We start from the raw sequence: 26,000 nt of genomic DNA, 5'->3' as shown, positions 1-26,000 counted from the left end.
TCACAGCACTGAGGTCGTGGGTTCAATTCCCACTACGGCCCTAACTGTGTGGAGTTTGTATATTCTCCCTGTGCTTGCGTGGGTTTCCTCCGGGAACTCCGGTTTCCTCCCACACTCCAAAAATATACTGGTAGGTTAATTGGTTCCCTACAAAATTGACCATAGTGTGTATGTGTGTGAGCATGTGGTAGGGAACATAGATTGTAAGCTCCACTGGGGCAGGGACGGATGTGAATGGCCAAAATATTCTCTGTAAAGCGCTGCGGAATATGTGTGCGCTATATAAATAACTGGTAATAAAGTAATAAAGATGTGGGCTCCATTCCAGAGTATTGAAGCAATTCCGGGAGTCTGGGAGAGTAGCAGAAGAACTTAGCACTACCCTGGACATATACTGTATGTACATATTGGTCTTGTCATGCACTGGATAGTGCTGGATATTGTGTTAATAATTAACCTTATTGATGGACTATAGCAGTGCACCCCTTACAGTGCATGTTTTCCAGATCTCCTAGTTGGTGCACAGGTGTATTTATTATAGGCTGACACATGTTTAAAGCATACATGCCAACATTCAGCTCCCTCCTTTTGGGAGTGAGCTGAATGCCAGCATACAGCGGGGGGCGTGGCCGGGCTATGACACCGGTTTCGGGGGGGGGCAGGGCGTGACCGCACGAACACGTCATCACGGCCCCACCCCCTCTTCACAATGCCGAAAATAAAGGCATTGTGAAGCGGGGGGCGGAGCCACGATGACGCGTAGTTCAGGGGGCAGGCTGAAGCTGAGAGGGTCGGGATATTCGGGAGGCTCCCGACCAAATCGGGAGGGTAGGCAAGCCTGGTTTAAAGATCCACAGGTGGTGCTATTGATTTTATTTGTGATACTGAGAAGTACATGCAGCACTAGTAAAATTCTATTACTATATCTATCGAGGGCATGGTGCCGGTTGGGAAGGGAGTTTTCCAAGCAACCGGAACCCCCCCATCCCCTGCTTTTGCCTATGGGTTAGACACTGTATAGCTCTCATTTTAGGGGAGAGTAAGGGACAGTCTAGTAACAGTACTGTGTCACAGATACATTTTATCAGGTTATACTTATAACCAAGATTGTTGCTATACACTCCTCCAGCGCCGGAGATATTCATCTTTTTTCCTGCTATTCTATGAGGTTGGATGGGAATCCCTTTTCTCTACTTGGGCTGCAGGAGTAAGGGTATGTTATTGGGTGCTGCCCAGACATCCTCCTTTATCTAAATGCATACAGTAACGTTTGAAAGAAATAGGTACAGTATTGCGTGTACAGAACAGCCAGTTTTGATGTGTATTTTGGCCATTAGTAAACTGCACAGTTTAATTAAAACCACAGATCAGAGCATGTCAAACTGCACCGTAGTAAATCTCCCTTTTGAGTTTTTAATCTAACTCCATAGAAAGCTGAATATACACAGAATACAGTAGCCACGAGGTGGGAGTGTTGCTAACAGCTTGCGTTGCTGTGTTGTTCCTAGGACAAGTTGGACCTGTGACATGCAGCCATTCTCTGGCAGGCATACTCAGGCTGTTGTTTGCTCCGTGCTCCAGAAGTTAACATCTGCTGTGCGTGCCCAATCATGCGCAGAAAGCAACAATCGGCCGATTGCGTGCATATTAGCAACTGCAATTCTTGCTGAATCAGGCCCACTATCTGTCATTTTATATTAGAATATTGGTATATTCACATAAATTTTCTCCATTCATCTGCCTTCTGTTTCTGAGAGTCTGTTAAGAACTAGAAATAATTTGGTTTCACAGCACATTAATTATGAGCAGGGGTTGACTTTTTGCCTGCTTAGATCATATATAGCTGTACGCCACCCTCCACTTTTCATAACAGCTCATAACAATATTTTCTGCAAGGTTTTGCAGGACTGCAGCCCAGATGTAAATGTACATGGTGGAAAAAGAAAAACGTCACTTCAAAGTCGTACCTACTACTCACCTTCGTCATGAATTAAATCATGGGATACAGGGGACATTGGAGTTATTTCTTATTTTGCAGAAGTATATACAGTAATTTCAGCTCTGCTTGGTGTATAAAAGAGGAAAGTTGTAGAGGAAAGGGCCTTAGGAAGAAGTAGAGCGGGCAAATCATATATCACGATTCCCATGCAGGGCCATAACTAGGGGTGGATGAGTAGTCCCTGGGGGTGGCACCATATCTGCCCCATGGCACCTGTTTGGCTTGCAGTTTGCCTGGATCTGCAGCCAGTCCTTTGGATGCTGTGGGCATGTATCCTGTAGAGCTGGCTGAAGTACCCTCAGGATGCTCCAATCAGTGCTCTACTAGATAGTGCTGCAGCTCCGCCCCCTCAGCATTACATAATGACATCACCTGTTGGGGTGGCTGGGCTGGACCAGGGCCGCACAGTGGGCCTGATTCAGACCCGCTCGCAAGCGCTATGCGCTCGCAAGCGGGTCGATGGTGGCCCAGTGCGCACGCGCAAACCGGAGCGAGCGCAAAAGCATTCGCTCCGGCACTCACGTCCAAAAGGGGCAGCTGTCGATGTTGATTGACAGCTGCCCCGTTTGGAAGGCGGGGCGGGGGGGTGGCTGAGCAAATGGAGGCGTTCCTGCAGGAATGCCTCCGTTTCTGGGCGGCCCTACTGACATCACTAGTGATGTCAGTAGGTGGACTTCCTGCTCTAATAGTGCAGGAAGTCCACTGGGGCTTGCGGCAACGAGACCCTACCGCAAGGGTCTCGTCGCAAGCCCGATGGTCGCGTTGGTCTTAACCATCGCGACCATCATCATGGCCGCTCGCATAAGCTGTGGGTGGTAACCCACAGCTATGCGAGCGGCCAAGAGGCCGCAACAAAAAAAAAAAAAAACACGCCCTGATTCGCTTTTTGCGAGCGGCTCTGAATCAGGCCCAGAGCGCTGCTCCAGCACTGTTCCCACACTTGCAAGCTGATGAAAGATCATAAGTACTTATTTTATTATGTTATTTTAATGTAGTTTTGTGGGTATGAATGGTTAACTTTATTGGCGATGCAATATGTAATAATATTGAAATTAATTATTGTTATTTTCATATAACAAATAAATATGTTATTTGTCTAAATTAAGTGTTAACATATTCTTATAACTGCCGTATTGGGTGTGAAATAGTAACAAAATTCTGAATTAATCATTTTTAATATGTCCATATTTTAGGTTTTATTTTCTATATTCTTATATTTGTGCAAAATAAGTGGTTCCTTCATATTAAATATTTAAAAGCCGCATCTAAGCACATTTAAAAATCAAGTCCTTATCATATACCCAATAACACTGAAAGGCCCCGGTAATGGCACTTTCTCTACCCTTCGATCTTACATACCTTCTAGAAAATAAAATCTAGTTTTAGGCTACAGGCAAAATTAGAGATTAGCATGAGTACATTTATCCCGTATTTCACTAGCCCTCATATGCACAGTTTCTCCCTAACTTCTGCATACCCCATAGATGCCAACATCTCATACTTACCTACTTTTGAAAAAACGTTTCAGGGAGATAGTGAAAGCAGCACCTATGAGCGTGCGGTAAAGTGGACTATACTGCTACATCTGAGAGGTGTGCCAAAAAATTGCCTTACATCCAAATGAGAACAAGCCCAAAAGCAGATAAATAAGATCTATTTGTTGATGAAAACAAACTAATACTTTTCAGAAAATGTCTGTAGCCATAGGGATCATTGGGCCTGATTCAGAGCCGGACGCTCTTTCAGAGCGCTCACTCTGAATCAGGGCGGCATTTTTTTTTTTTTTAACTGGCCGCTCGCTAAGCTGTGGATGACCACCCACAGCTTTTGCAAGCGGCCAGGTGATGGTCGCGACCATCGGGCTTGCAACGAGACCCTTGTGGCAGGGTCTTGTCCATCGCAAGCCCCAGTGAGCTTCCGGCTCTAATAGAGCCGAGAGCTCTCTACTGAGGCCGCCCCCAAACGGCAGGTGTTCCTTCAGGAACGCCTCCGTTTGGGCAGCCACCCCCCCTGCCCGCCTCCAAATGGGGCGAGCTGTCAATCACAATCGACAGCCGCCCCATTTTGGTGCAAGACCCGTAGCGACGGAGCGACCGTCGCTGGCTGGGTCTCGCTCACGCTGGAGCCAGCTCCGGCGTTTGAACACGCAGTGGGGGACCATCGACCCGCTTGCGAGCGCGTCTCAATCAGGGCTATTGTGCCTTATAACCAATGCAGGGAAATTATACTAATGATTCCAATTGAATGTATATATCTCTGTTTTTTTAATATAACAACTTCATAATGGGGGTAAGGTACAATCAGGGAGATTGTCGGGCTCTTCAGGGAGACAGGGTGATTGATACTATTTCAGGGAGTTTCCCTGACAATGAGGGAGAGTTGGCAAGTATGCAACATCTTGATGTGTAGATCAATGTGCTTTCTATATAAACAGGGCCGGATTAAGTCTTGTGGGGGCCCCAGGGCAACTAAATTGTGGGGGCCCCTTCCAGCCACACGGAGCTTCACCCCCTCCCCCTAAGGCTTCTACCCTCCCACCCCCAAAGCCTCCGCCGCTGACTTACCTTAGAGCCGGCATGCGGGCGTGACCTCCTCCCGGCAAAACTGCTCGGGAGACGCTCTGCACTGTATGCAGCGGCACTGACTGTGCAGCTGTATACATTAATAGCGAATCGCGGCAATGAGCCTCAATCCGGGAACAGGTGTCACTAGACACCTGTTCTCGGCAGGGTCACACTGCCCTGTGTGGGGGCCCCTCCGGGTGTGGGGACCCCTCCGGGTGTGGGGGCCCAGGGACGATCGCCCCTGTCACCCCCCCTTAATCCGGCCCTGTATATAAACTATGCATTTGTGACACAATAGGCACAGGACATCACAAAATGTAATTTCCACTAAGAGCTTGTGACCTTTTTTATGTTCCTATGACATATTTCTCCAACATTCCAGGCCTAGTGTCTCCCATGTGCGCTGTTACTGACTACAGGTGCTCACTGTTGTTATTTCCCTGTTACAGTATGTCCCCAGCTCTCCCTGTGCTAATTGTATATGGCATTGGGCCTGTAGTGTTCTCCAACTCCACAAACATAACAAAGAATCAGTTGCACAGAGGCCTCAGGAGGATGTTCTGCACATATTACTGAGGCGTTGCTTCTGCAGATCCTCATGCTGTGACCAGGCTCTGACGTAACTGTGTGTGGAGAGTAAAATCCTATTCACAGTGAGTTCATGGTTCACATGTCTTGAAGGCATCAATATATATTCTTGACGATCTTGAAGTTTGGGACAGTTGCACTTGTCAGATACTCAAATATATTCACGGTGCATAAGGGGAAACTTGTTCTTATATACGTGCTTCACCTGTATGTCATAGCGCATCTCCTGTCCCATTATCCTCCTCCCCCAAATCTTTCCACGGATCACTGCACAGAGAGGGATGAGCAAAAATGATTTTATTATCTTATAAATGATTTTATTGTAACTAAAATGCATTTTGCATGGAGTTAGAAAGTAATCTGCTTAAATGTACTTTACCTCTTACAATACATGCTACCTGTACAGCACACTGATGTTATTGTGAGTTTCAGGATGCATGTATATATATTATTCAATATTCATATATATTACATGTATAAATACTGCATAAGCTATGGATATTGTTACAACATTAGCTTTAGTTCTGTTAGTGAATACTGTGGTCCCCATTTAAGGGAGTAATTTAATTATCCAAGATGTGTGATTGAGATGATATAATATGTGAAGAGATTTTGTGCCTGCTATGTGCCACTGTTATGGGCCATACTTACCTACTCTCCCAAACATGGGAGGAGGCTCTAGAATTTTCAGGGAGTCCCCCGCACCCCTGGAAGATTATCCGGATCTGCCGCATCTAGCCCTCTTCCTAGTGAAGTGGACAGGGTGGGGAGATAATTGCCGGGAATCGCGGCTCCGTATGGAGGAAGTGGGGCTAAATGATGTGAAACCGTCACATGGGAACCCGGTCCTGCCCCTAAAAGTGTCTGCTCTCCCGCGGAGCACATAAGAAAAGTCAGTAAGTATGGTTATGGGCACTGCCATGCCGTACCGATCATCCAAGATTTGGATAACTTCTTTCAATACAGTTAGATGAATCTAAATCCTAATTTGCATGTGATTTTAGTGTTTTAGTGCCTCCTGCCTAGTTACAGGGCTGGTTCTAGAGTTTGCGGAGTTCAGGGTGAGAGTTTCCTTTGCTGCCCTGCACTCAAGGGAGTGACCATGGGTGACCAAAAAAAGCATATAGAAAATAGTAATTGTTCTGCACGGGTGGAAGCGCCATTTACCAGGGTGGGAGCCATTTGCCTAAGACTTACCTTGTGAAGGCAGACATGTCCCTCCTCCTTGCTCCTCTGTCTTCTCTGTCCAGCGGCCGCTTCCAGAATGCCATACGCGACGACAGTGTCATTCTGGGAGACTGGGACTCCCAGTGGTATGGCGTTATGGCCATTTGTAAAAATGGTGGTGCCACGGTCGCCATAACTTATAAATGGAGGCAGGCGGGTGCCGTCAGATTAGACGGCTCCAAGGGAGTCATTCAGACTCGGTCATTAGCGCCGATGCGCTCGGACCGGGTCGATGGCCCCCCCGCAGAGCATGCGAATGACGGCGCCGTCGTGCGCATGCGTGAGACCCGCTACGACCGACAGCGCCGGTCGTAGCGGGTCTCGATCCAAAGGGGGCGAGCTGTCGATGTTGATTGACAGCTCGCCCCGTTTGGAAGGCTCTGTGCGACCGGCTCTGAATGAGGTCCTGACTGTGGCCGCGCCATCAGGTCACAGCACCCCGGGCGATAATTCTGCTTGCCCGCCCCTAGAACCGCCACTGGATATTTGTAATATGCCAAATAGGGTTAATTTATTGCCAGTTATTTATATAGCACACACATATTCCGCAGTAGAGCTTACAATATATGTTTCCTATCACATGCACACTCACATACACACTAGGGTTAATTTTGTTGGGAGCCAGTTAACCAGTATATTTGTGGATTGTGGGAGGCAACCGGAGTGCCTGGAGGAAACCCAGGCAAGCACAGGGAGAATATACAAGCACACAGAGAGTTATATGTGCAGAATGATAAACTGTGACATAGAAATGTATGTCTCTGATGTTCATAAATGTGCTTCTGAGTGCGGCCTATATATTAAGCCTAGCTTCACATAAGGTAAACTATTGGCCTGATTCACTACCGATTGCAACTGCGATTTTGCACGCAATCAGCCGATTGTTGCGTTCTGAGCATGCTTATGCATCACGGTGCGCATACGCGAGCCGGGGCAGTGACTAAGTAGACACATCGCAGAGTGAATGACAGGAACTGCTGTTTGTGGGAGGTGACGGGGGGTGTTCGGGGAAACACAGACGTGCCAGTCCATTTGAACGCCGTTGCATGGGCATGCATAAATTATCCACTGTGATGGCCTATGCAGCCTGAGGACTCATAGCGTGTGATGAAGTTAGCAATTTCTGAGTAAGGTCAGAGCTTGTGCAACTGTGCGTGAGGCTGCGATGGTACTGGATTGTACCGATGGTTCTGCAGCCTTGCTAAACATTACGTATGTATGTATGGTAAAGTGGGCGTCCTTATGTTATGCTGCGATGGCATAGTGACCGCAATGGATTAGCATACTATCGTAGTTGAATTGCTTGCGTAATCACTATTGCAATCGCAGTTACGATCAGTAGTGAATCAGGTCCTATATCCGAAGATTATTTCCTTTTATATAAAATACTACTGTGGGAAATCAAACTGTTTGATGGCTATTGACATTTTTCTCTCCAGAAATAATGGGCCAATTTAGTTTTGAGACTTGGGTCTATTTTTAATATTCAACCATTTTTTCAGTTTTATGGATTCCATTTTTTAATCCCTATTGTATCCTGAATAGACGTATCCGCTCCCATTTTTCTGTTTCCATCATACACCTCCACCGTCCGTCTACCCCAATTTCTCATTTCCCCAGCACAATACTTTGTCCCCGCCTATATCCCACACTGTCTCTTATATCAGCCCCTTACAGGGGTGTATCTATAATGGGTGCAGGGTGTGCGGGGCACACGGGCCCTTGGGTCCAGGGTGGCCCCGCACCGCACACCCTGCACCCATTGTATTACTTACCTCTCCGGAGTCCCACGTCGGCGAGGGGGTTTAGCGCTGTAAAAACGACTGGAAAATGGCAGCCGCGGCCATTTTCCTGTCGTTTGCGCATGCGCAGTACAGACTCTGGGCGCACTCTAGTGCTCAGAGCCTATAACTCTGGTGCTGTCCGTGCACAGCTCAGTGCGCTTCCTGACGCCGGACAGAGAGGAGGGGGCCTGTGTCGGAGATTGCACATGGGCCCCCTCCTCTCTAGAAACGTCCCTGGCCCATATACTCTTTAAATCTCACACAATACAGATTGTTTCTTTTTGATAATCTCTGCCCAGGCTGCAGTTCTTTTTTACCCTCCAGAGATGACTTTCCAGTATAGTCTTAAATCAAGAACTTTTAGGACTAATTTGAGCATTTTCAAAAAGTTTTTGTGATGGACACTTTGAATTTAATGCAAAAAGTCGGATATGAATCTCTAGGTTTAATACAAAAGTCCAAGAAAACTGCTCTCTACTTAAAGTATGTGCAAAAATAAGATAAAAATGTTTGAAGTATTTAATCCAATTCTTCAGTTTCACCGTATTCCCAGTCCAAATAAAATAAGATCAATATAAATTATTATTTCCATTTGTATATATAGAACTAAAAATTGATTGGACCAAACAAAGAAATCCCAATAGCCCCTGAGAGCATTTGCCAAACTTGGAAGTTGGAACCACTGAAGTCCCTAAATAGCAGAGGGATTTTGAAGGAACAAATTAGTTCCTTTATTTTTGTACAATCAGTCCCCACTACCAGCACCCACTAATTATAACACAGAGCCTAAAGCTGGCCGTACACCAGACCAACTTACCTCCAATGTATGGTATGGGAGCAAATGACAATCAGCAATTTTCTCCCAAACACCACGAAAAAGGTCGTTCAGGCAAGTTGGTTAAATCTGTTTGATTTAAACAACTTGTCTTAATGATAGCTTTCATCCGTTTTCCAGTGTTTGGGAGCAAATGGCTGATTGTCATTTACTCCCATCAGAGCCGAATTTAGACCACATGGGGCCCTAGGCAATATACCGGTTTGCCCAACCCCCCCCCCAAAAAATAAAAAAATAAAAATAAATATATATATATATATATATATATATATATATATGTAAGCTCTCACAAGCAGGGCCCTCTTCCCTCATGTGCTTTTCCTTCATTTACTTATACTATCATATATGCCATACCCCCTTGGTCTCTGCTGCCCTGATGCAGAACATTTATAAAGTTTGTCCTTGTCCTGCTAAGTCTTATGTCGTACTGTGAGTCACGGCTTTCTTGTATTGCTTATTTGTTTATATACTGTCGAACCCTGGTGTTTAAGGGCTTCTGTAGTTTGTACACGGACCGGGGGGCCAAGGGCAGCGGGTGATAGGAAATGGGAAGGCAATACATAAGTCCTCTTCATATGTCTCTTCCAGGTGTTGGCGAGACCTACCCCAAGGCACAGAGTCTAGTCCACCTGATGATCTTCACCATTGACCCCTCCAATCAGGATGTGGGTTTCACTGCACCAGGTGAACAGGTCGCGGCCCCTGGGATAGGTACCTGGAGAAAACATGGAGATAGACATGGGAGGATTATACAGGCACTGATAATGTTGGAAGAATAGTTATAATAGATCCCGAAACCAGTGAGTGGAGAAAGGTACTTTGGAAATCGATGTGCTAGTAGTGAGGATAACCAGTACTTCATATGAGATGCTGAATAGCGATGGTAGGTTGTACTTGATATGAGATGTAGATTAGCGATGGTAAACTTCACTTGATGTGAGACGCTGAGTAGCGGTAATAACCGGCACTTGATATGACACGTGAAGTAGGGGTTGAATACCAGCACTTGATAAATTTATATGATAAGTAGTATTCCATATATCCTGTTATTCTATACCATAATATACTATTATGTTCAAATTTACACACTTGCTCATTGTATGCTATATTTTTTTCCATATTTAATCCTTATTAATTGCTGTATATTCTGTTTTTGTTCTGTATGTATGTTAAAAAATTTCAATAAAAAATTATTGAATTAAAAAAAAATTACCAGCACTTGATGTGAGATGCTGAGTAGCAGTAATAACCAGCCCTTGATATGACATGCGGAGTAGCAGTGTATACCAGCACTTGATGTGTGATGCTGAGTAGCAGTAATAACCAGCCCTTGATATGACATGCGGAGTAGCAGTGTATACCAGCACTTGATGTGTGATGCTGAGTAACGATGATGACAGCATACACGAGAGAGTACACAGGAAAAGGTACACTGCACACCCGGGAGATCGAACAACGATATCGTTATCGTTGTCGATCGTTCCTTGTGTACACACCTTAAGTCACTGATCATATGTAATGTATTGAAGCAGTTTTATTTTTTTACTCTAATCTTCTGTGGTAATATCTCCTTTTCAGTGGCATTGATTAAAATTGTATTCGGTCACAACTATTTTAAATGACTGCTGTTTGCAACATCTTGGAATCATTACAGAACTCTCTAAAGAAACCTGTCTGCCAGTTTGGCAAATCTCCCTATGGGCTTCTGGGAGAAATTTTTACAGCAATCCTTTTAGTGATTATATATACAAATGTAAATTTAAACTGGGAATATGGTGGAACTGGAGAATTTTCTCAAGTACTCCAATTATTTTACTCTTATTTTTATGCATACTGCTAGCCAGACCTCAAACGTTTTTTTTGGACCTACATATTAAAGGGTCAATACTATTCCGTGCAGTGATCTTGCCAGTGCGAGTCATCACGACAGTGGCCGCACTTTACAGCAGCCCGGATTCGCCAAACATTGCGCGTAGCCCCATAGGGCAGCGAGCAAAGTTTGGCAAATTTAGGGTCGAGTCGGGCTGCAAAGGGTGCAATGTGCCGTTGCAACGACGTTAAAATGCCGTCAACGGACCGGCACATCACACCCTTCGCACGGAATAGGATTGACCCCTAAACCTCCTGGTTTATATTTTACTCTTTGCACCAACTTCAAAAAACGCATTCATAAGTACTCATTTAAATGCTCTAAGGGGGTCATTCAGACCCGCTCGTGAGCGTCAGTACGCTCGCAAGCGGGTCGATGTTCCCCACTGCGCATGCGCACGACGGAGGGAGCTCCGTCGTGCGCATGCGCGAGACCCGGGGAGCGACGGGCTTTCCATCGCTCCGGGTCTCGCACCAAAGGGGCGTGCTGTCGATGTTGATTGACAGCACGCCCCCTTTGGTGGGCGTGCCGGGGGCGTGCCTGCCAGATGGAGGCGTTCCCATGGGAACGCCGACCGTCTGAAGCCGGCCCCACTGACATCACTAGTGATGTCAGTGGGAGTGATTTTGGCTCTGATAGAGCCAAAATCACTCCAGGGCTTGCGGCAGGGAGACCCTACCGCAGGGTCTCCGTCGCAAGTCCGATGGTCAAGACCATCGTGACCATCTTTTTGGCCGCTCGCATATGCTGTGGGTGGTCACCCACAGTTATACGAGCGGCCGGGATGCCGCTCCATTTTCATGGAGGAGGGCCCTGATTCAGAGCGAGAGCTCTGGTCAGAGCGTTCAGCTCTGAATCAGGCCCTAAGTGGCCTTAAAATTTATTGTCTTAAAATTCAGACTCTTGGGGAAAAAAATACACCCTGAGGAAAGATTATGACAATGAACTATGGGCTTCATTCAGACCCGCTCGCAAGCGGGTCGATGGTTGTGCATTGGGCACGCACGGCTTGCGCAATGCGCGTGCTCAAGCCCCGTAGCGAGTGAGAACTTCACTCGCTTCGGGGCTCGCTACAAACGGGGCGGCTGTCGATGTTGATCGACAGCTCACCACGTTTTGTAGGCGGGGCGGGGGGGTAGCTGGACAAACTGAGGCGTTCCTGAAGGAAAACCTGCAGTTTGTGGGCGGCCCTACTGACATCACTCGTGATGTCAGTAGTGAGCTTCCTGCTCTATTAGAGCAGGAAGCTCACAGGCTTGCGGAAGACGAGACCCTACCACAAGAATCTCGTTGCAAGCGCGATGGTCGCGACCATCGCGACCATCACCTGGCCGCTCGCAAAAGCTGTGGCACGAGGCCGACTTTAAAAAAAAAAAAGTGGCCGCCCTCATTCAGAGTGAGTGCTCACTTTTTGCGAGCGGCTCAGAATGAGGTCCTATGACTTATTATTCAGAGATTTGAAAAGGATATGATGCATCTCTATTATTTAACATAGGGAAGGAGAGTGACAAAATAGATGGTCATTATTAAAAATGCCAGAAAAAAGTTAATTCTCAATATGCACTTAGCTTTGTTTCTGGACTCATTCGGGAACCATAGAAAAATGGTGTCCATAATACAGAAAAATTGATGATTGGCCCATTATTTGAACTTCTGTTAATGAAAATGCCACATCTCATATATAAAATGTTTGTTTGTTTTATATCTGTTTGTTTGCCTGTCTGGTTATACATTCGGACACCCCTGCACCGTTTGGGATGAAACAAGCGAGAAGTGGTCCAGTTGGCCAGGTTTTAGGGGGGTTGAGGTCCCAGTCGGACCTCCCGTTGGTGTACACTTTGACCTGGGGAGCCTGTTCTGGGCCTTACACTGGATGGATTTGGACGAAAACTTCACAGAGTGGTAACATTGGATTCCAGAAGACATACTAGGGGGGTCGAGGTCTCATGGATTCTGTGTGGGGCTGGAGGAATCCAACCACACAGAGTAGAAAAACTAAGTTTGACCACACCTAGAGGCTGTCTTGTGGACAGAGCCCAGGTGTCGGCTGATGAGAAGGTAGACCAGTCAGGCTGCCAGTGGAGACAGTCTAAGTGGGACTGTGGCAGCCAGAGTTTGGCAGCGCTGTGACATATATATTTATATATATATATATTATATATATATATATATAATCCTTTAATCACTGTAATTATTATTGTATTCTTTCTTTTTGAAGACACCCCTTAGTAATTATATACATAAATTAATGGGGAGTTTCTGAGTTTGTGGACAGTGAGTAAGTGTAACAAGCTGTTGCTTTGGTAATAAGATAACTGTATTCACAGAGTGGCCCAGACCATAACTGGTCCAACCTGCCCCTCTCACAAAGAACGGGAGCTTTGAGCTATGTGTGCAAAGCCATGTGAACAGAGATCAACAGGTTCCCCGGCTCCCAGAAGACTCATTTATATTGTCCCTGGGAGAAAACATTTGTTGTTATAGAGATAGGATATTGTCACACACATTACATGTCTCTCATACTGACTGTACTCACCTGTACACAACAACAGTCCACATTTTTATGGCAACTGTACCTTCAACATGCCAAACTTACGACTGTAAGAAAAGTAATTTTTTTTGCATGTATTGTTTTTTACATTGAAATCCATTTATCCCTGGGAAAGCATATACATTGCAGATGGGCAGCTGAGTATGAAGATGAAGTGTGGTTTTTGAAATATTTAAATACGTTGTTTTCTTACACTGAACTGTTTCTAAGAAGAAAACAGATCTCTCAGGTAACTAAGTGATGATGTAAACCATTTCTACGTGTGTGCAGTTATTATTTAGTCTAACTATGACTCTGTTGCTAAATGGGTTTCTAAGAACAGACTGCTAACAATAACTGAGACGTATAGCCCTTCGACTGCAACGTAGCTGTAGTCATTCTTCTTATACTGTGCATGATGCAAAGATTTCATGCTGTAGGATGATATATTTAATGGAGCATAAAGGCAGGATATTAGGCATTTAGGGTTACATTCTGGTTGTAGTGGGTGGCCACACAGAGCATTTTGATGTTTACACATCCTCTGGGGTGGCAGTGATTTCCTATAGAAATGCATTGGCTGAGTGTTCATTGGCTGATAGAGGCGAGCCTCCGCCTCTCTCAGCCAATGAACGGTTCCCTCCATTGACTTCAATAGTGGGAACCGCTACCACTACTTCTACCACTGCCTGTACCCCTCTGATGGTGGCCCTGGGTATGTGCATCTTGGAAGCGGTATGTAATACCGCTGGCCGCATGGCCAGCAGTTCGATTCCCGGCAGCGTCAGGCAGACAGATGAAGAGATCCCGGCAGCGGCAGCCCGACAGTGCTGGAAATCCCGATTGTCCCCAGGTAAGTATGAACTAACCTACCCCCCTAACCCTTACCCTCCCTTATTGGTGCCTAACCCTAACCTCCCCCCCAAGGGCCTAACCCTAACCCCCCTCTAAGTGCCTAAACCTAACCCCCCCTTCCCCGGTGCCTAAACCTAAGTCCCCCGGTGGGGGTGCCTAACCCTAACTTCCCCCCGGGGGTGCCTAACCCTAACCTCCCCTTCCCCTAGCCTAATCCTAACCCTCCCAGGGGGGTGCCTAACCCTAAGTCCCCCCCCTGGGAGCCCTAAACCTAACCCTCCCCCCCCTCGCGGCTGTCCGCTCACGGTGCCCGGCATCCCTTCGATCGGGATGCCGGGCGCCAGTCTCCCAGCGTCGGTGAAATGAGCGGCGTCTACATCTAGACGCGGGACATTTCACCCTCGCCGGGATATGACAGTCGGGAAGCCGGCTGTCGGTATAATGTCAGCCGGCTTCCCGATTGCATCCCTGCATTTTACACTACACTTCTTGACTCTAGAACACTGCGTAGATTGAGTTTTATGCAGTGCACTTGTGTTTAGCTAGATAAAATATACTTAATTTATTCTATAAAAGCCCACCTGAAAGGCATGAATGGTTAGAAAAAATGGTCATACATGCTGGGAAAAGGTACTTCTTTTTGCCAGTGCATTGGTTAGTCATTGTGAGAAAACTACCAATATCATGATAACAAAGTATCTATATTTCTATTCATATAAACATGTTCTATGCAGCAAAATGGACCCAGGGACCATAAAGGACATACTCCAAGGAAAATCTGTAATTCTTCCCACCGAGCGATCCAACATTGTGCGTCTATTCATAAGCTCCACTTTTTCAGGTAAGAGCAATTGAGATCAAGTAAATGAGATGCACTGATCACAATCTACTGGGAGTTATGGTCGTTATACATTAACAATCATCTGCAGTGCTGTCCTATACCAGTTTGCAGTCTTAGATATTCACCCATTCTAAGGCTTAGGGCCTGATTCAGAGAGGAACACAATGACGATTACATATGCAGATCGAGCGATTGTTTGCCATCATGCATGTTTATAAGCCGCACTGCGTGTGCGCAGCGTTTGCAGTACGATTATGGATGCACATATAAATCCATTGCAAAGTGAGTGACAGGAGGATGCCGTTTGGAGATGGTAATGGAGGTGAACAGCAAAATGCAGGTGTGTCTTTGCGTTTAAACGCTGTTACATGGGCGTGCATAACTTAGCCCTTGTAATCTCCTACGTAGCATGAGAGCCCTCTGCGTGAGAGGAGTGCTGCCAAGTCTGCGGCTGGTCAGACCTACTGCAAGGGCAAGATGGCCGCTCGATCTGCATCAATGTTACCGATATTTATGCACATATGCGTCGTCGCATGCAGGTAAGAAGGCAGCAGTGGGCGTATTTATGCTTAGGTGATCTTTGCAGACAGTACCATATTTTCGCAGCTGAGTTGTGGACGAAAACGCAGCTGTGATCGCATTAGTGTCCATCTCTGAATCAGGCCCTTAGTGCACATGGGCACCACTAACCACATATGTACAGAGCGGCTGTTCTTATTGTTATTAGTTATGGAAAACTGACTTTCTCACCATCTCTCTATCAGTGAATCTCTGTTAAGGCCCACATAACGACATAATGGGTACACCATACTTGCCTACCTTTTTTTCTCTCTTCCTGTAAGAAACCCGTATAACAGAAGCAGGAGGGTGGCGTTAGGGGGGCGTGGCCTGATGATTCATGTCATTAAGTCCCGCCCCTCACTGTAAATTGACGCGATTGGCTTAAATTTAAATAGGGTGTGGGCCAAATTACGCAATTCATGAAGAATTGCGTCATTAAGCCCCGTCCTCTGCACGGAGACCCCCCGATCGCCGCGGAAGTTCTCCCCATTCTGCCCACTGCACTAGGAAGTGGGCAAGAATGCGGGAGAAATGCCTACTCTACCGGGAGTGCGGGGGGTTACCTGGAAAATCGGGAGCCTCCCGTGACTTCCGGGAGAGTAGGCATGTATGGGGTACACACTAGACAATTTTCATGATCTGTCATTCTGATCTGTCGGATTCGGGAAAATCATAAAAAAAAATCGTGTAGTGTTTACCCAGCATTACACATCTAGACATGCTAGTGCCTACTTTAGTAAGATAACATTGATGCCACTTCCTATGCTATTCACCAGGCCTCCTGTATCTACACAAGATAAACCTAAGAAAAGTAACTGGGAAATATGTCTGTCATTAGCTCACATCTTCGGGAGCATGCTACACTTACATTAACACACCCCTACTGTTCATAACATATGCTTGCCCACCCACTTTCCGCCATTCCAGGGGTGAGAACTGCAGATATATGGAAGTGTTTTGGCACACATGCACAGTATGGAAATGCTTATATTTAGTTGTTAAACTTTTACACACACCAAACTGTAAAAAAAAAGTCCATTTCTTTAAAAAAAAAAGTTGTACCTTTCTTTTAAATTAGATAATAATATCACTATTTATGTGTACCATTATTAATGTAACAGTAATAGACACATACAGTCAGGTCCATAAATATTGGGACATTGACAGAATTTTCATATTTTGTCCTCTATTCACCACCACAATGGCTTTGAAATGAGACAAACAAGATGTGCTTTAACTGCAGACTTTCAGATTTAATATGAGGGCAATTACATCCAAGTGAGGTGAACGGTGTAGGAATTACAACGGTTTCTATATGTGCCTCCCACTTTTTAAGGGGCCAAAAGTAATGGGACAAACTAAACAATCCTAAATCTAACTTTCACTTTTTAATACTTTGTTGAAAATCCTTTGCAGGCAATTACAGCCTGAAGTCTGGAATGCATAGACATCACCAGACGCTGGGTTTCATCCCTGGTGATGCTCTGCCAGGCCTCTACTGCAAATGTCTCCAGTTCCTGCTTGTTCTTGGGGCATTTTCCCTTCAGTTTTGTCTTCATCAAGTGAAATGCATGCTCAATCGGATTCAGGTCAGGGGATTGACATGGCCATTGCATAACATTCCACTTTTTAGCCTTAAAAAACTCTTTGGTTGCTTTTGCAGTATGCTTCGGGTCATTGTCCATCTGCACTGTGAAGCACTGTCCAATGAGTTTGACTGAATATGAGCATATAATATTGCCCGAAACACTTCAGAATTCATTCTGCTGATTTTGTCAGCAGTCACATCATCAATAAATACAAGGGAACCAGTTCCATTGGCAGCCATACATGCCCATGCCATGACACTACCACCACCATGCTTCACTGATGAGGTGGTATGTTTTGGATCATGAGCAGTTCCTTTCCTTCTCTTCTCTTCCCATCACTCTGGTACAAGTTGATCTTTGTCTCATCTGTCAATAGGATGTTGTTCCAGAACTGTAATGGCTTTTTTAGATGTTGTTTGGCAAACTCTAATCTGGTCTTCCTGTTTTTGTGGCTCACCAATGGTTTGCATCTTGTGGTGAACCCTCTATATTCACTCTTGTGAAGTCTTCTCTTGATTGTTGACTTTGGCACATATACATCTACCTCCTGGAGAGTGTTCTTGATTTGGCCAACTGTTGTGAAGGGGTTTTTCTTCACCAGGGAAATAATTCTTTTGTCATCCACCACAGTTGTTTTCCGTGGTCTTCTGGGTCTTTTGGTGTTGCTGAGCTCTCCGGTGCGTTCTTTCTTTTTAAGAATGTTCCAAACAGTTGATTTGGCCACACCTAATGTTTTTGCAATCTCTTTGATGGGTTTGTTTTCATTTTTCAGCCTAATGATGGCTTGCTTCACTTATAGTGACAGCTCTTTGGATCTCATATTGAGAGTCGACAGCAACTGATTCCAAATGCAAATGTCACACCTAGAATCAACTCCAGACCTTTTACCTGCTTAATTGATAATGAAATAACGAGGGAATAGCCCACACCTGTCCATGAAATAGCTTTTGAGTTGATAGTCCCTTTACTTTTGGCCCCTTAAAAAGTGGGAGGCACATATTGAAACTGTTGTAATTCCTACACCGTTCACCCGATTTGGATGTAATTACCCTCAAATTAAATCTGAAAGTCTGCAGTTAAAGCACATATTGTTTGTTTCATTTCAAAACCATTGTGGTGGTGAATAGAGGCCAAAATCTGAAAATTCTGTCAATGTCCCAATATTTATGGACCTGACTGTATATTCCTGTTAGTTAATTGCTTTTATTGGAATGAGTGTAAATTAAGCAGATTTCCTTTCTCTTCATAAATAACACAAATGGCTCTCTACTGCTAATTGTCGGTAAATTTTTTATCTCTGACATATGTCCTTATTGTAGTGATTTATCAATGTATATTCCTTTCAGATATGGCAGAGGAACGCAATGCATTGATGGAATTGGCCTACCCCGAGGTGCAAGCCTTCTGCCAGAAACATGGGCTGACATTTGAGGTAAAAGATTCAGCAATGTTTTTCTACACTGACTCATGGCCTGTTGCCGACAGCAGCTTGAAAAGCAGTTAATTAAAATACTCTATTTGTACAAGGCATACATGTAACACTGACTAATCTTTACCTTTCTGTGCTTCTAATGTCAATGGATGTTCTGTACAATGTGCCTTCCCATAGGTGGTGGACATGCGTTGGGGAGTCCGAGATTATGCTTCAGTGGATCATATAACTACAGATCTTTGCCTGAAAGAGATTGAAATCTGTCAGAGAACCTCTATTGGACCCTATTTTATTGTAAGTATTTTCCAGTTCTCTCTATTGCAGTCATTTTATTATATTTGTGTGTGTTTGTGTTTATGCATGTGTTTGTTTGTTTATGTGCCTGCATGTCTGACTGACTTTAGAAATATGAGATCTTTTTTTAAAAAAGACACATTTTTTGACAAAGAGCTGGTTTAGATTACATTACTACTGTACCTCCATCTTTCATAGATAGTTAACTTAACTTTAAATGAAATGAAAACATTAAAAAGAACTGATGAAAATAGAAAGATAATATATTCTGAAAGATCACATAACTCTTCCTGACTTTCCCATTTTAATACATAAGCTGTACACCTGCATTAAAGATCTATTTCACTATCAAGCCTTGGATTTGTAGGGGAGCTGTGCTTGATATAGATCATGTCCACACAATACATTTATCAGGAATGACTTTCATGAGCTCCCTATGGCAAATTATAGATGGTGTTAGAGTAACATAAATACAATGGACACTGTTATTACTATTTTTTTAATGTCTTATGGAATAGATGAAAAGTAGTGATGTTGGACAAGCATGTGAAACCTGGGGTTCAAATCCCAGATTCTGATTTTTGGGTTTCCTTATTGTCAGATATGTAAGTTATAAAATTGATATGAAACTCATGGCCCCATTTGTCAACAAGAGCTAACTAGAAATGAGCATTATTTGTCAGGATCTTGCTACAAATGACATATGTATAGATTGTTTTATGACTGTGATTCTCCCCACCTGTAAAGCGCTATAGGGTATGCTGGTGTGGTATAAATAAATGTTAAGAAACAATTGTTAATAAAAATCATAAGATAGCATGAAAGTACAACCACACAACCTTATGTCCCTGGTGGAAAGCTCCACCACCCCTTAGTGTGTGTGTACCTTAGCCTAGCACACCCTTCCGTCAGAGACCAGGAACCACTTTGTGACTTAACAAAAAAAATTGTTAACCTGCCCACAATCTAGTCTAGTATCAATACGTATAGAAGACACATTAAAATGTTCAAGACTGTAGTGAACAAAATTGTGCAATTACCTGCCCTTTCACATTACTGATGAAAGATAACAAACCTCTCTTGGGTATCTTTAACTTCATAACACAAACTTCAGCAAAACCTCCTCTGGGGATATTTCAAAAGCAATTGTATAAACAAATCTAATGTGTGGTTAGTCAGATATGTTTGGCAGCCGTGCTGGTGTATATAGGAATATGTGCAATAGGAGGCAAACTACAGTTAAGTCTGTCACCTTTAGAATTAGAGCGCACACATGGTCTAATTCAGAGGTGGACACTGCTGCGTCCGCTCTAGTGTCTGTTGCCAGAGTTGCGTTTGCAAAATATGCAAATTCTAGATTCATCCTTCTTCTTGTATACTAGCATGCGTTTTATTGTACAAGGCCCGAGACATCCGCCTTCTGCATCTGTCTACGCTGTAACACTGCCAGTGGTTCTAGGCAATTCACCATCAGCGCAATAACCTTATCCTCCCTTCTCTCCCTCCATTGTTTATCTCAACCTGCCCTGACCAAGCTGTTTGCCTATACAATGACTCCCTTATTCTGCACTTGACTGTTGCTCCCTTATTCTGTCACTACTCACCTTTGCAGGTCCATACCTCAACCTTTGCATTCCAAATGCACCATATACCTCCAAAAGTGTTCTTGTCAGCAGAGGAATTTGCCCTCCAGTGCAGATTTATTCCATTTCAAATGTATGCTCTCAACCTACAGTGCTGCCCTTTACCTCCAACTCCTGTCGCCTCTTCGCCATTTCAACTCCCTCCTCTGCCCCCATCCTCGTCTCCTCTCCTCACTTTCTGCCCTTGACTTTGCCACCCACTTTACATAAAAATGTAATCTATATGTCAGGACATCAAATCCCACCAGGCCCTCAGCACCCCACCCCCTTTTTTCCACCTTGCCTCTCCCCATCCTCACCCTCCTTTTTACTGGGGAGTTGCAGAATCTGGAGATTAAATTGTGGCCCTAATTCAGCTGCCTACCTCTTTCACTTCCCCCTTGACCATATCCCCTCCCTCCTGTGCTCCCTCTCTCCTGCTGCCTGTTCCCATCTTACCCATCCGTGTCTCTCCCTTTCATCTGGAAATTTCCCAACTGCATTCAACCATGCCCTTGTCTCCCCATTCTTAAAGACCTACCCTTGATCCTGACACTCTCTCTAGCTACTGCCACATCTCTCTTCTCCCCTTGCCTCCAAATTCTTTGTGCATATATTCTACAACCGCCTCACCATCTTTCTTTCCTCCCACTCCCTGCTTGACCCATTTGAGTATGGCCTTCGTCCTCTTCACTCCACAGAAACTGTCCTCTCTAAAGTCACCATTGACCTCCTTGCTGCCAAATCCACTGTTCTTTGCTCACTCTCCTTGACTTCTCTGCAGCTTTTGACACTGTGGACCACCCTCTCCTCCTGCAAATCCATGGCTGATGTCCTACCTTTCTGACCGTTCCTTCTCCTCTCATGACTCTCCTACCCCCCACTTCCTCTACCAGTAAGTGTCCCCCAAGGTTCTGTTTTTGGAACTCTCCTAGTCTCCCTCCATACTTCCTCTTTGGATGAGATCATCAGCTCTTTTGGCCTCCAATATCATGACTATGCTGATGACACTCAGAGCTACCTCCCCTCCCCTGACCTTTCCTCCTCTATCCACACTCATATCTCCAACTGCCTCTCTGCAATCTCTTCCTGGAAGTCCCAGTGCTTTGTTAAACTTAACATGTCTAAAACGGAGCTGACAATCTTCCCACCCTCCTGAATATCTTCACCTCCCTCAATTTCTTTATCTATTAACAACACACCATCTCCTCTAGGAGTTATCCTTGACTCTCTTTCAAACCACACACCCAATACCTCTCACAGTCCTGCGGTTTCCAACTGAAAAGTATCTACAGAATCAGAAACTTTCTCACCTTGGAGGCAATTAAGACCATCATCCACTCACTGGTAATCTCCAGGCTGGACTACTGTAACCTCCTCTTATATGGCCTGCCTGACTTCCATCTCGTTCCACTACAATCTGTCCTCAGTGCTACTTCCCGGCTCATCTTCCTCTCCAAATGCACTAAATTTGCATCCACTCTCCTACAAGTCCTACATTGGCTCCCCTTCCAATACAAAAAGAAACCAAGTCAAACTTCTCACACTCGCTTACAAGCCTTCACCTAATCCTCTCCTATTTACATCTCTAGCCTTATATATCTTGATACACATGAATGCCACCTCTTCTCCCAACTGATTACTTCTTCCCACTCTACCCTCCAAGATATTGCCCGTGCTGCTCCTTACCTATGAATCTGTATTCCCCTCCCTATTAGGCTCTCCATCAACGGGCTCTCAAGACCCAGTACTTTCTACTTCAGGGTCCATAGGGTATCCACAGGATACCTTGGGTATAGGTGTGACGTCAGTCGCAGGGCACCAAAGAGTTAAGCTTTCAGCCTCCCAGGATGCACTAGGTCCCCCTCCTATACCCCGCCCCCGGGCCAAGGCACCTCAGTTTAGTTTGGTGCCCGGCCGGAGTCGGGTGCACCTGTTGGAGTGGGGGCTAGAAGAGCCCCTGAAGCTTATTCTTCATGCAGCTGTGGCTGCACATCTGGATGAACAGCATGGACAGTCAGTCCTGACGTCCATGCTGTCTTCCCTACACCCCGCCGGTACCAGAACGCCGGTACTGATCCGGGGATGCTGGTGGGCGTCTGGGGTCACAGCTAGCGGTGACCCCAGATGCTCCGGACCATGGCCGGATTCAAGGGGGACAGAGGTAAGCAGCGGGGTCCCGCGGTGGGTCCCCGCTGATCACATGGTCCTAAGTCCCCAGGCAGGGGGCTCCCTGGGGACTGGCTGCAGCGTGGAGCCAGGCGACCAACCTGCGCTTCCACTACCCCCTGGGACAGCGGACCGCAGCAGAGCGGTAGCGCTGCGGCGTCCCAGGGGTTAAATGCATGCCAGGGGAGCGCGCCTTCCCTGTCTCACAGCCGGCGCCTCCCCCGCTGCACACAGCCCTCTCTGCATGCTGCCGACTGGTCCTGTGGCAGCGCTCCTCCCCCAGGCCAGCCTCCTCTCTGCTCCTCGGCGGCCATCTTCTCCAGAACGCATGGTGAACGCTGCTGGAAGCGCTGGACGGAAGCATCGTGGTCTGGGTCCCCCCGCATACCTCTCCTCCGCTGTGGTCAGGTCTGTGTATGCAGCGCTGTGTCCTACCAGGCCCTGTGTCTGTGTAGTTGAGTGATCAGCGCTGTTAGTGCAGGAATTGTTATTTTTCTGCATTGTATGTGACTGTGCTAGCGCTGCTGCCTGTAATCTTTTCTTCTCTAAACTGTCAGCTTTATTACTGTCCCTGTTCTTTCTGCTAAAGCCCTTGCGGTGCGGTGCTGCAGGGTGGTCTCTCGCCTATTTAATACTTAATTGGTGAGAGAGGTCACATACGTGGTGCCATCATGTCTGAAAGTGATTTTCCCCTCCGGCTACAGTGTACCACGTGCAAAGTACTGTTAGCGGAGGGGGAGGGTAGCGCGGAGGGCCTTTGCCGGCAGTGTTTGTCCATGGCGCGGCCTATTACGGTTACAGCACCGGTACAGGAGCCGCCCTGGGCTTGTTTCGCTCAGGCGTTAACAGCTTTAGTGGGCCAGTTAGCTCCGCAGCCCGCGTTTACTCCGATGGGTTTGTCCCAGCAGTCTGTGGTGTCGTCACCCATGCAGGGGTTCCCACGACAATTGGTGGTACCCCACAGTCTCCCTATTTCCCCGCTCCCGGGTTCTCAGGAGCCAGCGTGGGTTAACTCCCTGACGAGTTCTGTACAGCACTTGTCGGATGTGTTGCAAGGGGAGTCTGTGATGCGGTCTCATAAAAGGCCGGTGGCGTCTCTGTCCGCTCCTTATGAGGATGACGAAGGGACGTCTGATGATGGGGAGATTCTAGATCCTTACGATCAGGAACCTCTCCATACTAAGGACGCTGATGCTAAGTCCAAAGTATATATTCCTGGACTTATTCGGGCGGTCCGCACAGCCTTGGTGATTGAGGACGAAGTTCCCCCAGCGGCTAAATCTAAGTATGCCTTTTTCAAAGATGTGAAGGGCGATGCCACAGTCTTTCCTCTTTCGGGTCAGTTGGTGGACCATTTAGAGGAGGCGTGGAAACAACCTGGCAAAAGATACCAGCCGCAGAGACGCCTGGCGGTGGCTTATCCGTTCGCGGATAATTATTTTGCGAAGTGGGAATCCCCTCCACAGGTGGATTCTCACGTGACCCGTCTTGTCCGTAGTGCCACATTGCCGATGCCATCCATGTCCTCCCTTAAGGATGCTACGGACCGCAAGGTAGAAATCTGCCTGAAGTCCGCTTATTCCCTTGCTGGGGGGGCAGCACGGCCGGCTATGGCCATTTGCTGGGTTGCCAGAGCGATGGAGCGCTGGGCGGATTCATTAGAGGCTTCTTTTGAATCCGACTGTCCGGCCGATCAGGCGGAGTTGATTGGCAATCTCCGTGATTCGGCCACCTACATCAACGAGGCGGCTCTAGACATTAGTACTCTGGTGTCTAGAATTTCTTCAGCAGCGGTAGCTGCTCGTCGCACCTTGTGGCTGCGATCCTGGAAGGCGGACGCAGATTCCAAGAAAGGTCTGGAAGCGTTGCCGTTTACCGGAGAAGTTCTCTTCGGTCCGGATCTGGATAAGATTGTGGCCACGCTGGCGGCAGCCAAATCTGCCTGTCTCCCGTCGGCCGCTGCTCCTTCTGGTTCGGGACCATCGTCCTTTCGGTCATCTAGGGCCCAGGGCAGGCCCAAACCACAGTCGTTTCCTCGACAGGCTGGCCCTAAGAAATCGGTCAAGCCCCGGAAGCAGGCATGGAGTACCAGACGTCCGGCCCCCAAGCCAGATGGCAAGCCTGCGGCCTGACGGTCCGGGCCTCCCTTTGGGGGATCCCAGGGTGGGAGGCCGCCTGCTACAGTTCGCCCAGTGTTGGTCGACCACTACGACAGACACTTGGGTTCTGGAGGTGGTTTCCCACGGATACGCCCTCTCCTTCCGGCACAGACCCCCGGCTCGCTTCTTCACCACGGGTCTCCCATCAGACCGGAACAAGGCTACGGAGCTGCGGAAGGTATTGCACACTATGCTCCAGGCTGGAGTTATAGTGGCGGTTCCATTCTCCCAGAGGGGCCAGGGTTTCTATTCAAATCTATTTTTGGTACAGAAACCCAATGGGTCATATCGTCCGATTCTCAACCTCAAAGCACTCAACAAGTCTTTGCGGGTCCCGAAGTTTCGGATGGAGACCCTACGGTCCATCATTCTGGCGCTGGAACCTGGGGACTACTTGGTGTCATTGGACATACAGGACGCTTACCTGCATGTCCCTATTCTTTGGCGCCATCAACAGTTCCTCAGGTTTGCAATCAGCAGCGACCACTTCCAGTTTCGGGCGTTACCTTTTGGCCTGGCAACAGCACCACGTGTTTTCACCAAGGTGATGGCGGTCATGGCGGCTTCTCTGCGGCTGCAGGGAGTCCGCATGTTGCCGTATTTGGACGACCTGTTATTGGTGGCAGGATCTCCAGAGCTCCTGTTACGCCACTTGGACCTGACCATTGCACTGCTGCAACGGCACGGCTGGCTAATCAACTGGCAGAAGTCCACTCTAATCCCGTCTCGGAGGATTCTGCATCTTGGAGCCTTATTGGACTCGGGACAGCAAAGGATCTTCGTGACGGAGGACAAGATCTCTGCTTTACAGTCAAGGGTGCGCAGTTGTCTGCACAGCCGCCGGGTGTCCTTACACTCGGCGATGAGGTTACTGGGCTCCATGGTGTCGGTGTTCGACATGGTGGAATACGCCCAGTTTCACTCCAGACCTCTGCAGCACCTGATCCTGTCCAAGTGGAACGGGCTGACTCAGTCTCTGAAGTCCCAGACGATTGTGCTCACCCAGGAGGTTCGCCTGTCCCTTACGTGGTGGTTACAGACGACCCACCTCAACAAGGGACGTCCGTTCTGGGTTCCAAAT

At 46.7% G+C, this 26,000-nt stretch overlaps 1 protein-coding gene across 2 annotated transcripts in view; it reads left to right on the top strand.

Annotated features, from left to right (window-relative positions):
* Positions 1-15,014: 15,014 nt before the first annotated feature.
* NWD1 (NACHT and WD repeat domain containing 1) overlaps positions 15,015-26,000 on the top strand; it is an 88,828-nt gene continuing 77,842 nt past the window's right edge. Inside the window, exons 1-3 of one of the 2 annotated variants that reach the window (XM_088478566.1) lie at positions 15,015-15,093; positions 18,590-18,675; positions 18,853-18,969. In XM_088478566.1, coding sequence (XP_088334692.1) covers positions 18,592-18,675; positions 18,853-18,969 — 201 coding nt within the window. In that variant the 5' untranslated portion in view covers positions 15,015-15,093; positions 18,590-18,591. The remainder of the gene's footprint in view (positions 15,094-18,589; positions 18,676-18,852; positions 18,970-26,000) is intronic. The other variant, XR_015879279.1, reaches the window with a different exon arrangement.

This window comes from Taudactylus pleione, unplaced genomic scaffold, assembly GCF_031769625.1.
Source record: "Taudactylus pleione unplaced genomic scaffold, aTauple2 ptg000214l, whole genome shotgun sequence".
Taxonomy (NCBI): Eukaryota; Metazoa; Chordata; class Amphibia; order Anura; family Myobatrachidae; genus Taudactylus; species Taudactylus pleione.
Note: the sequence above shows the minus strand (reverse complement) of the source record. Positions and strands in the feature narration are given on the sequence as shown.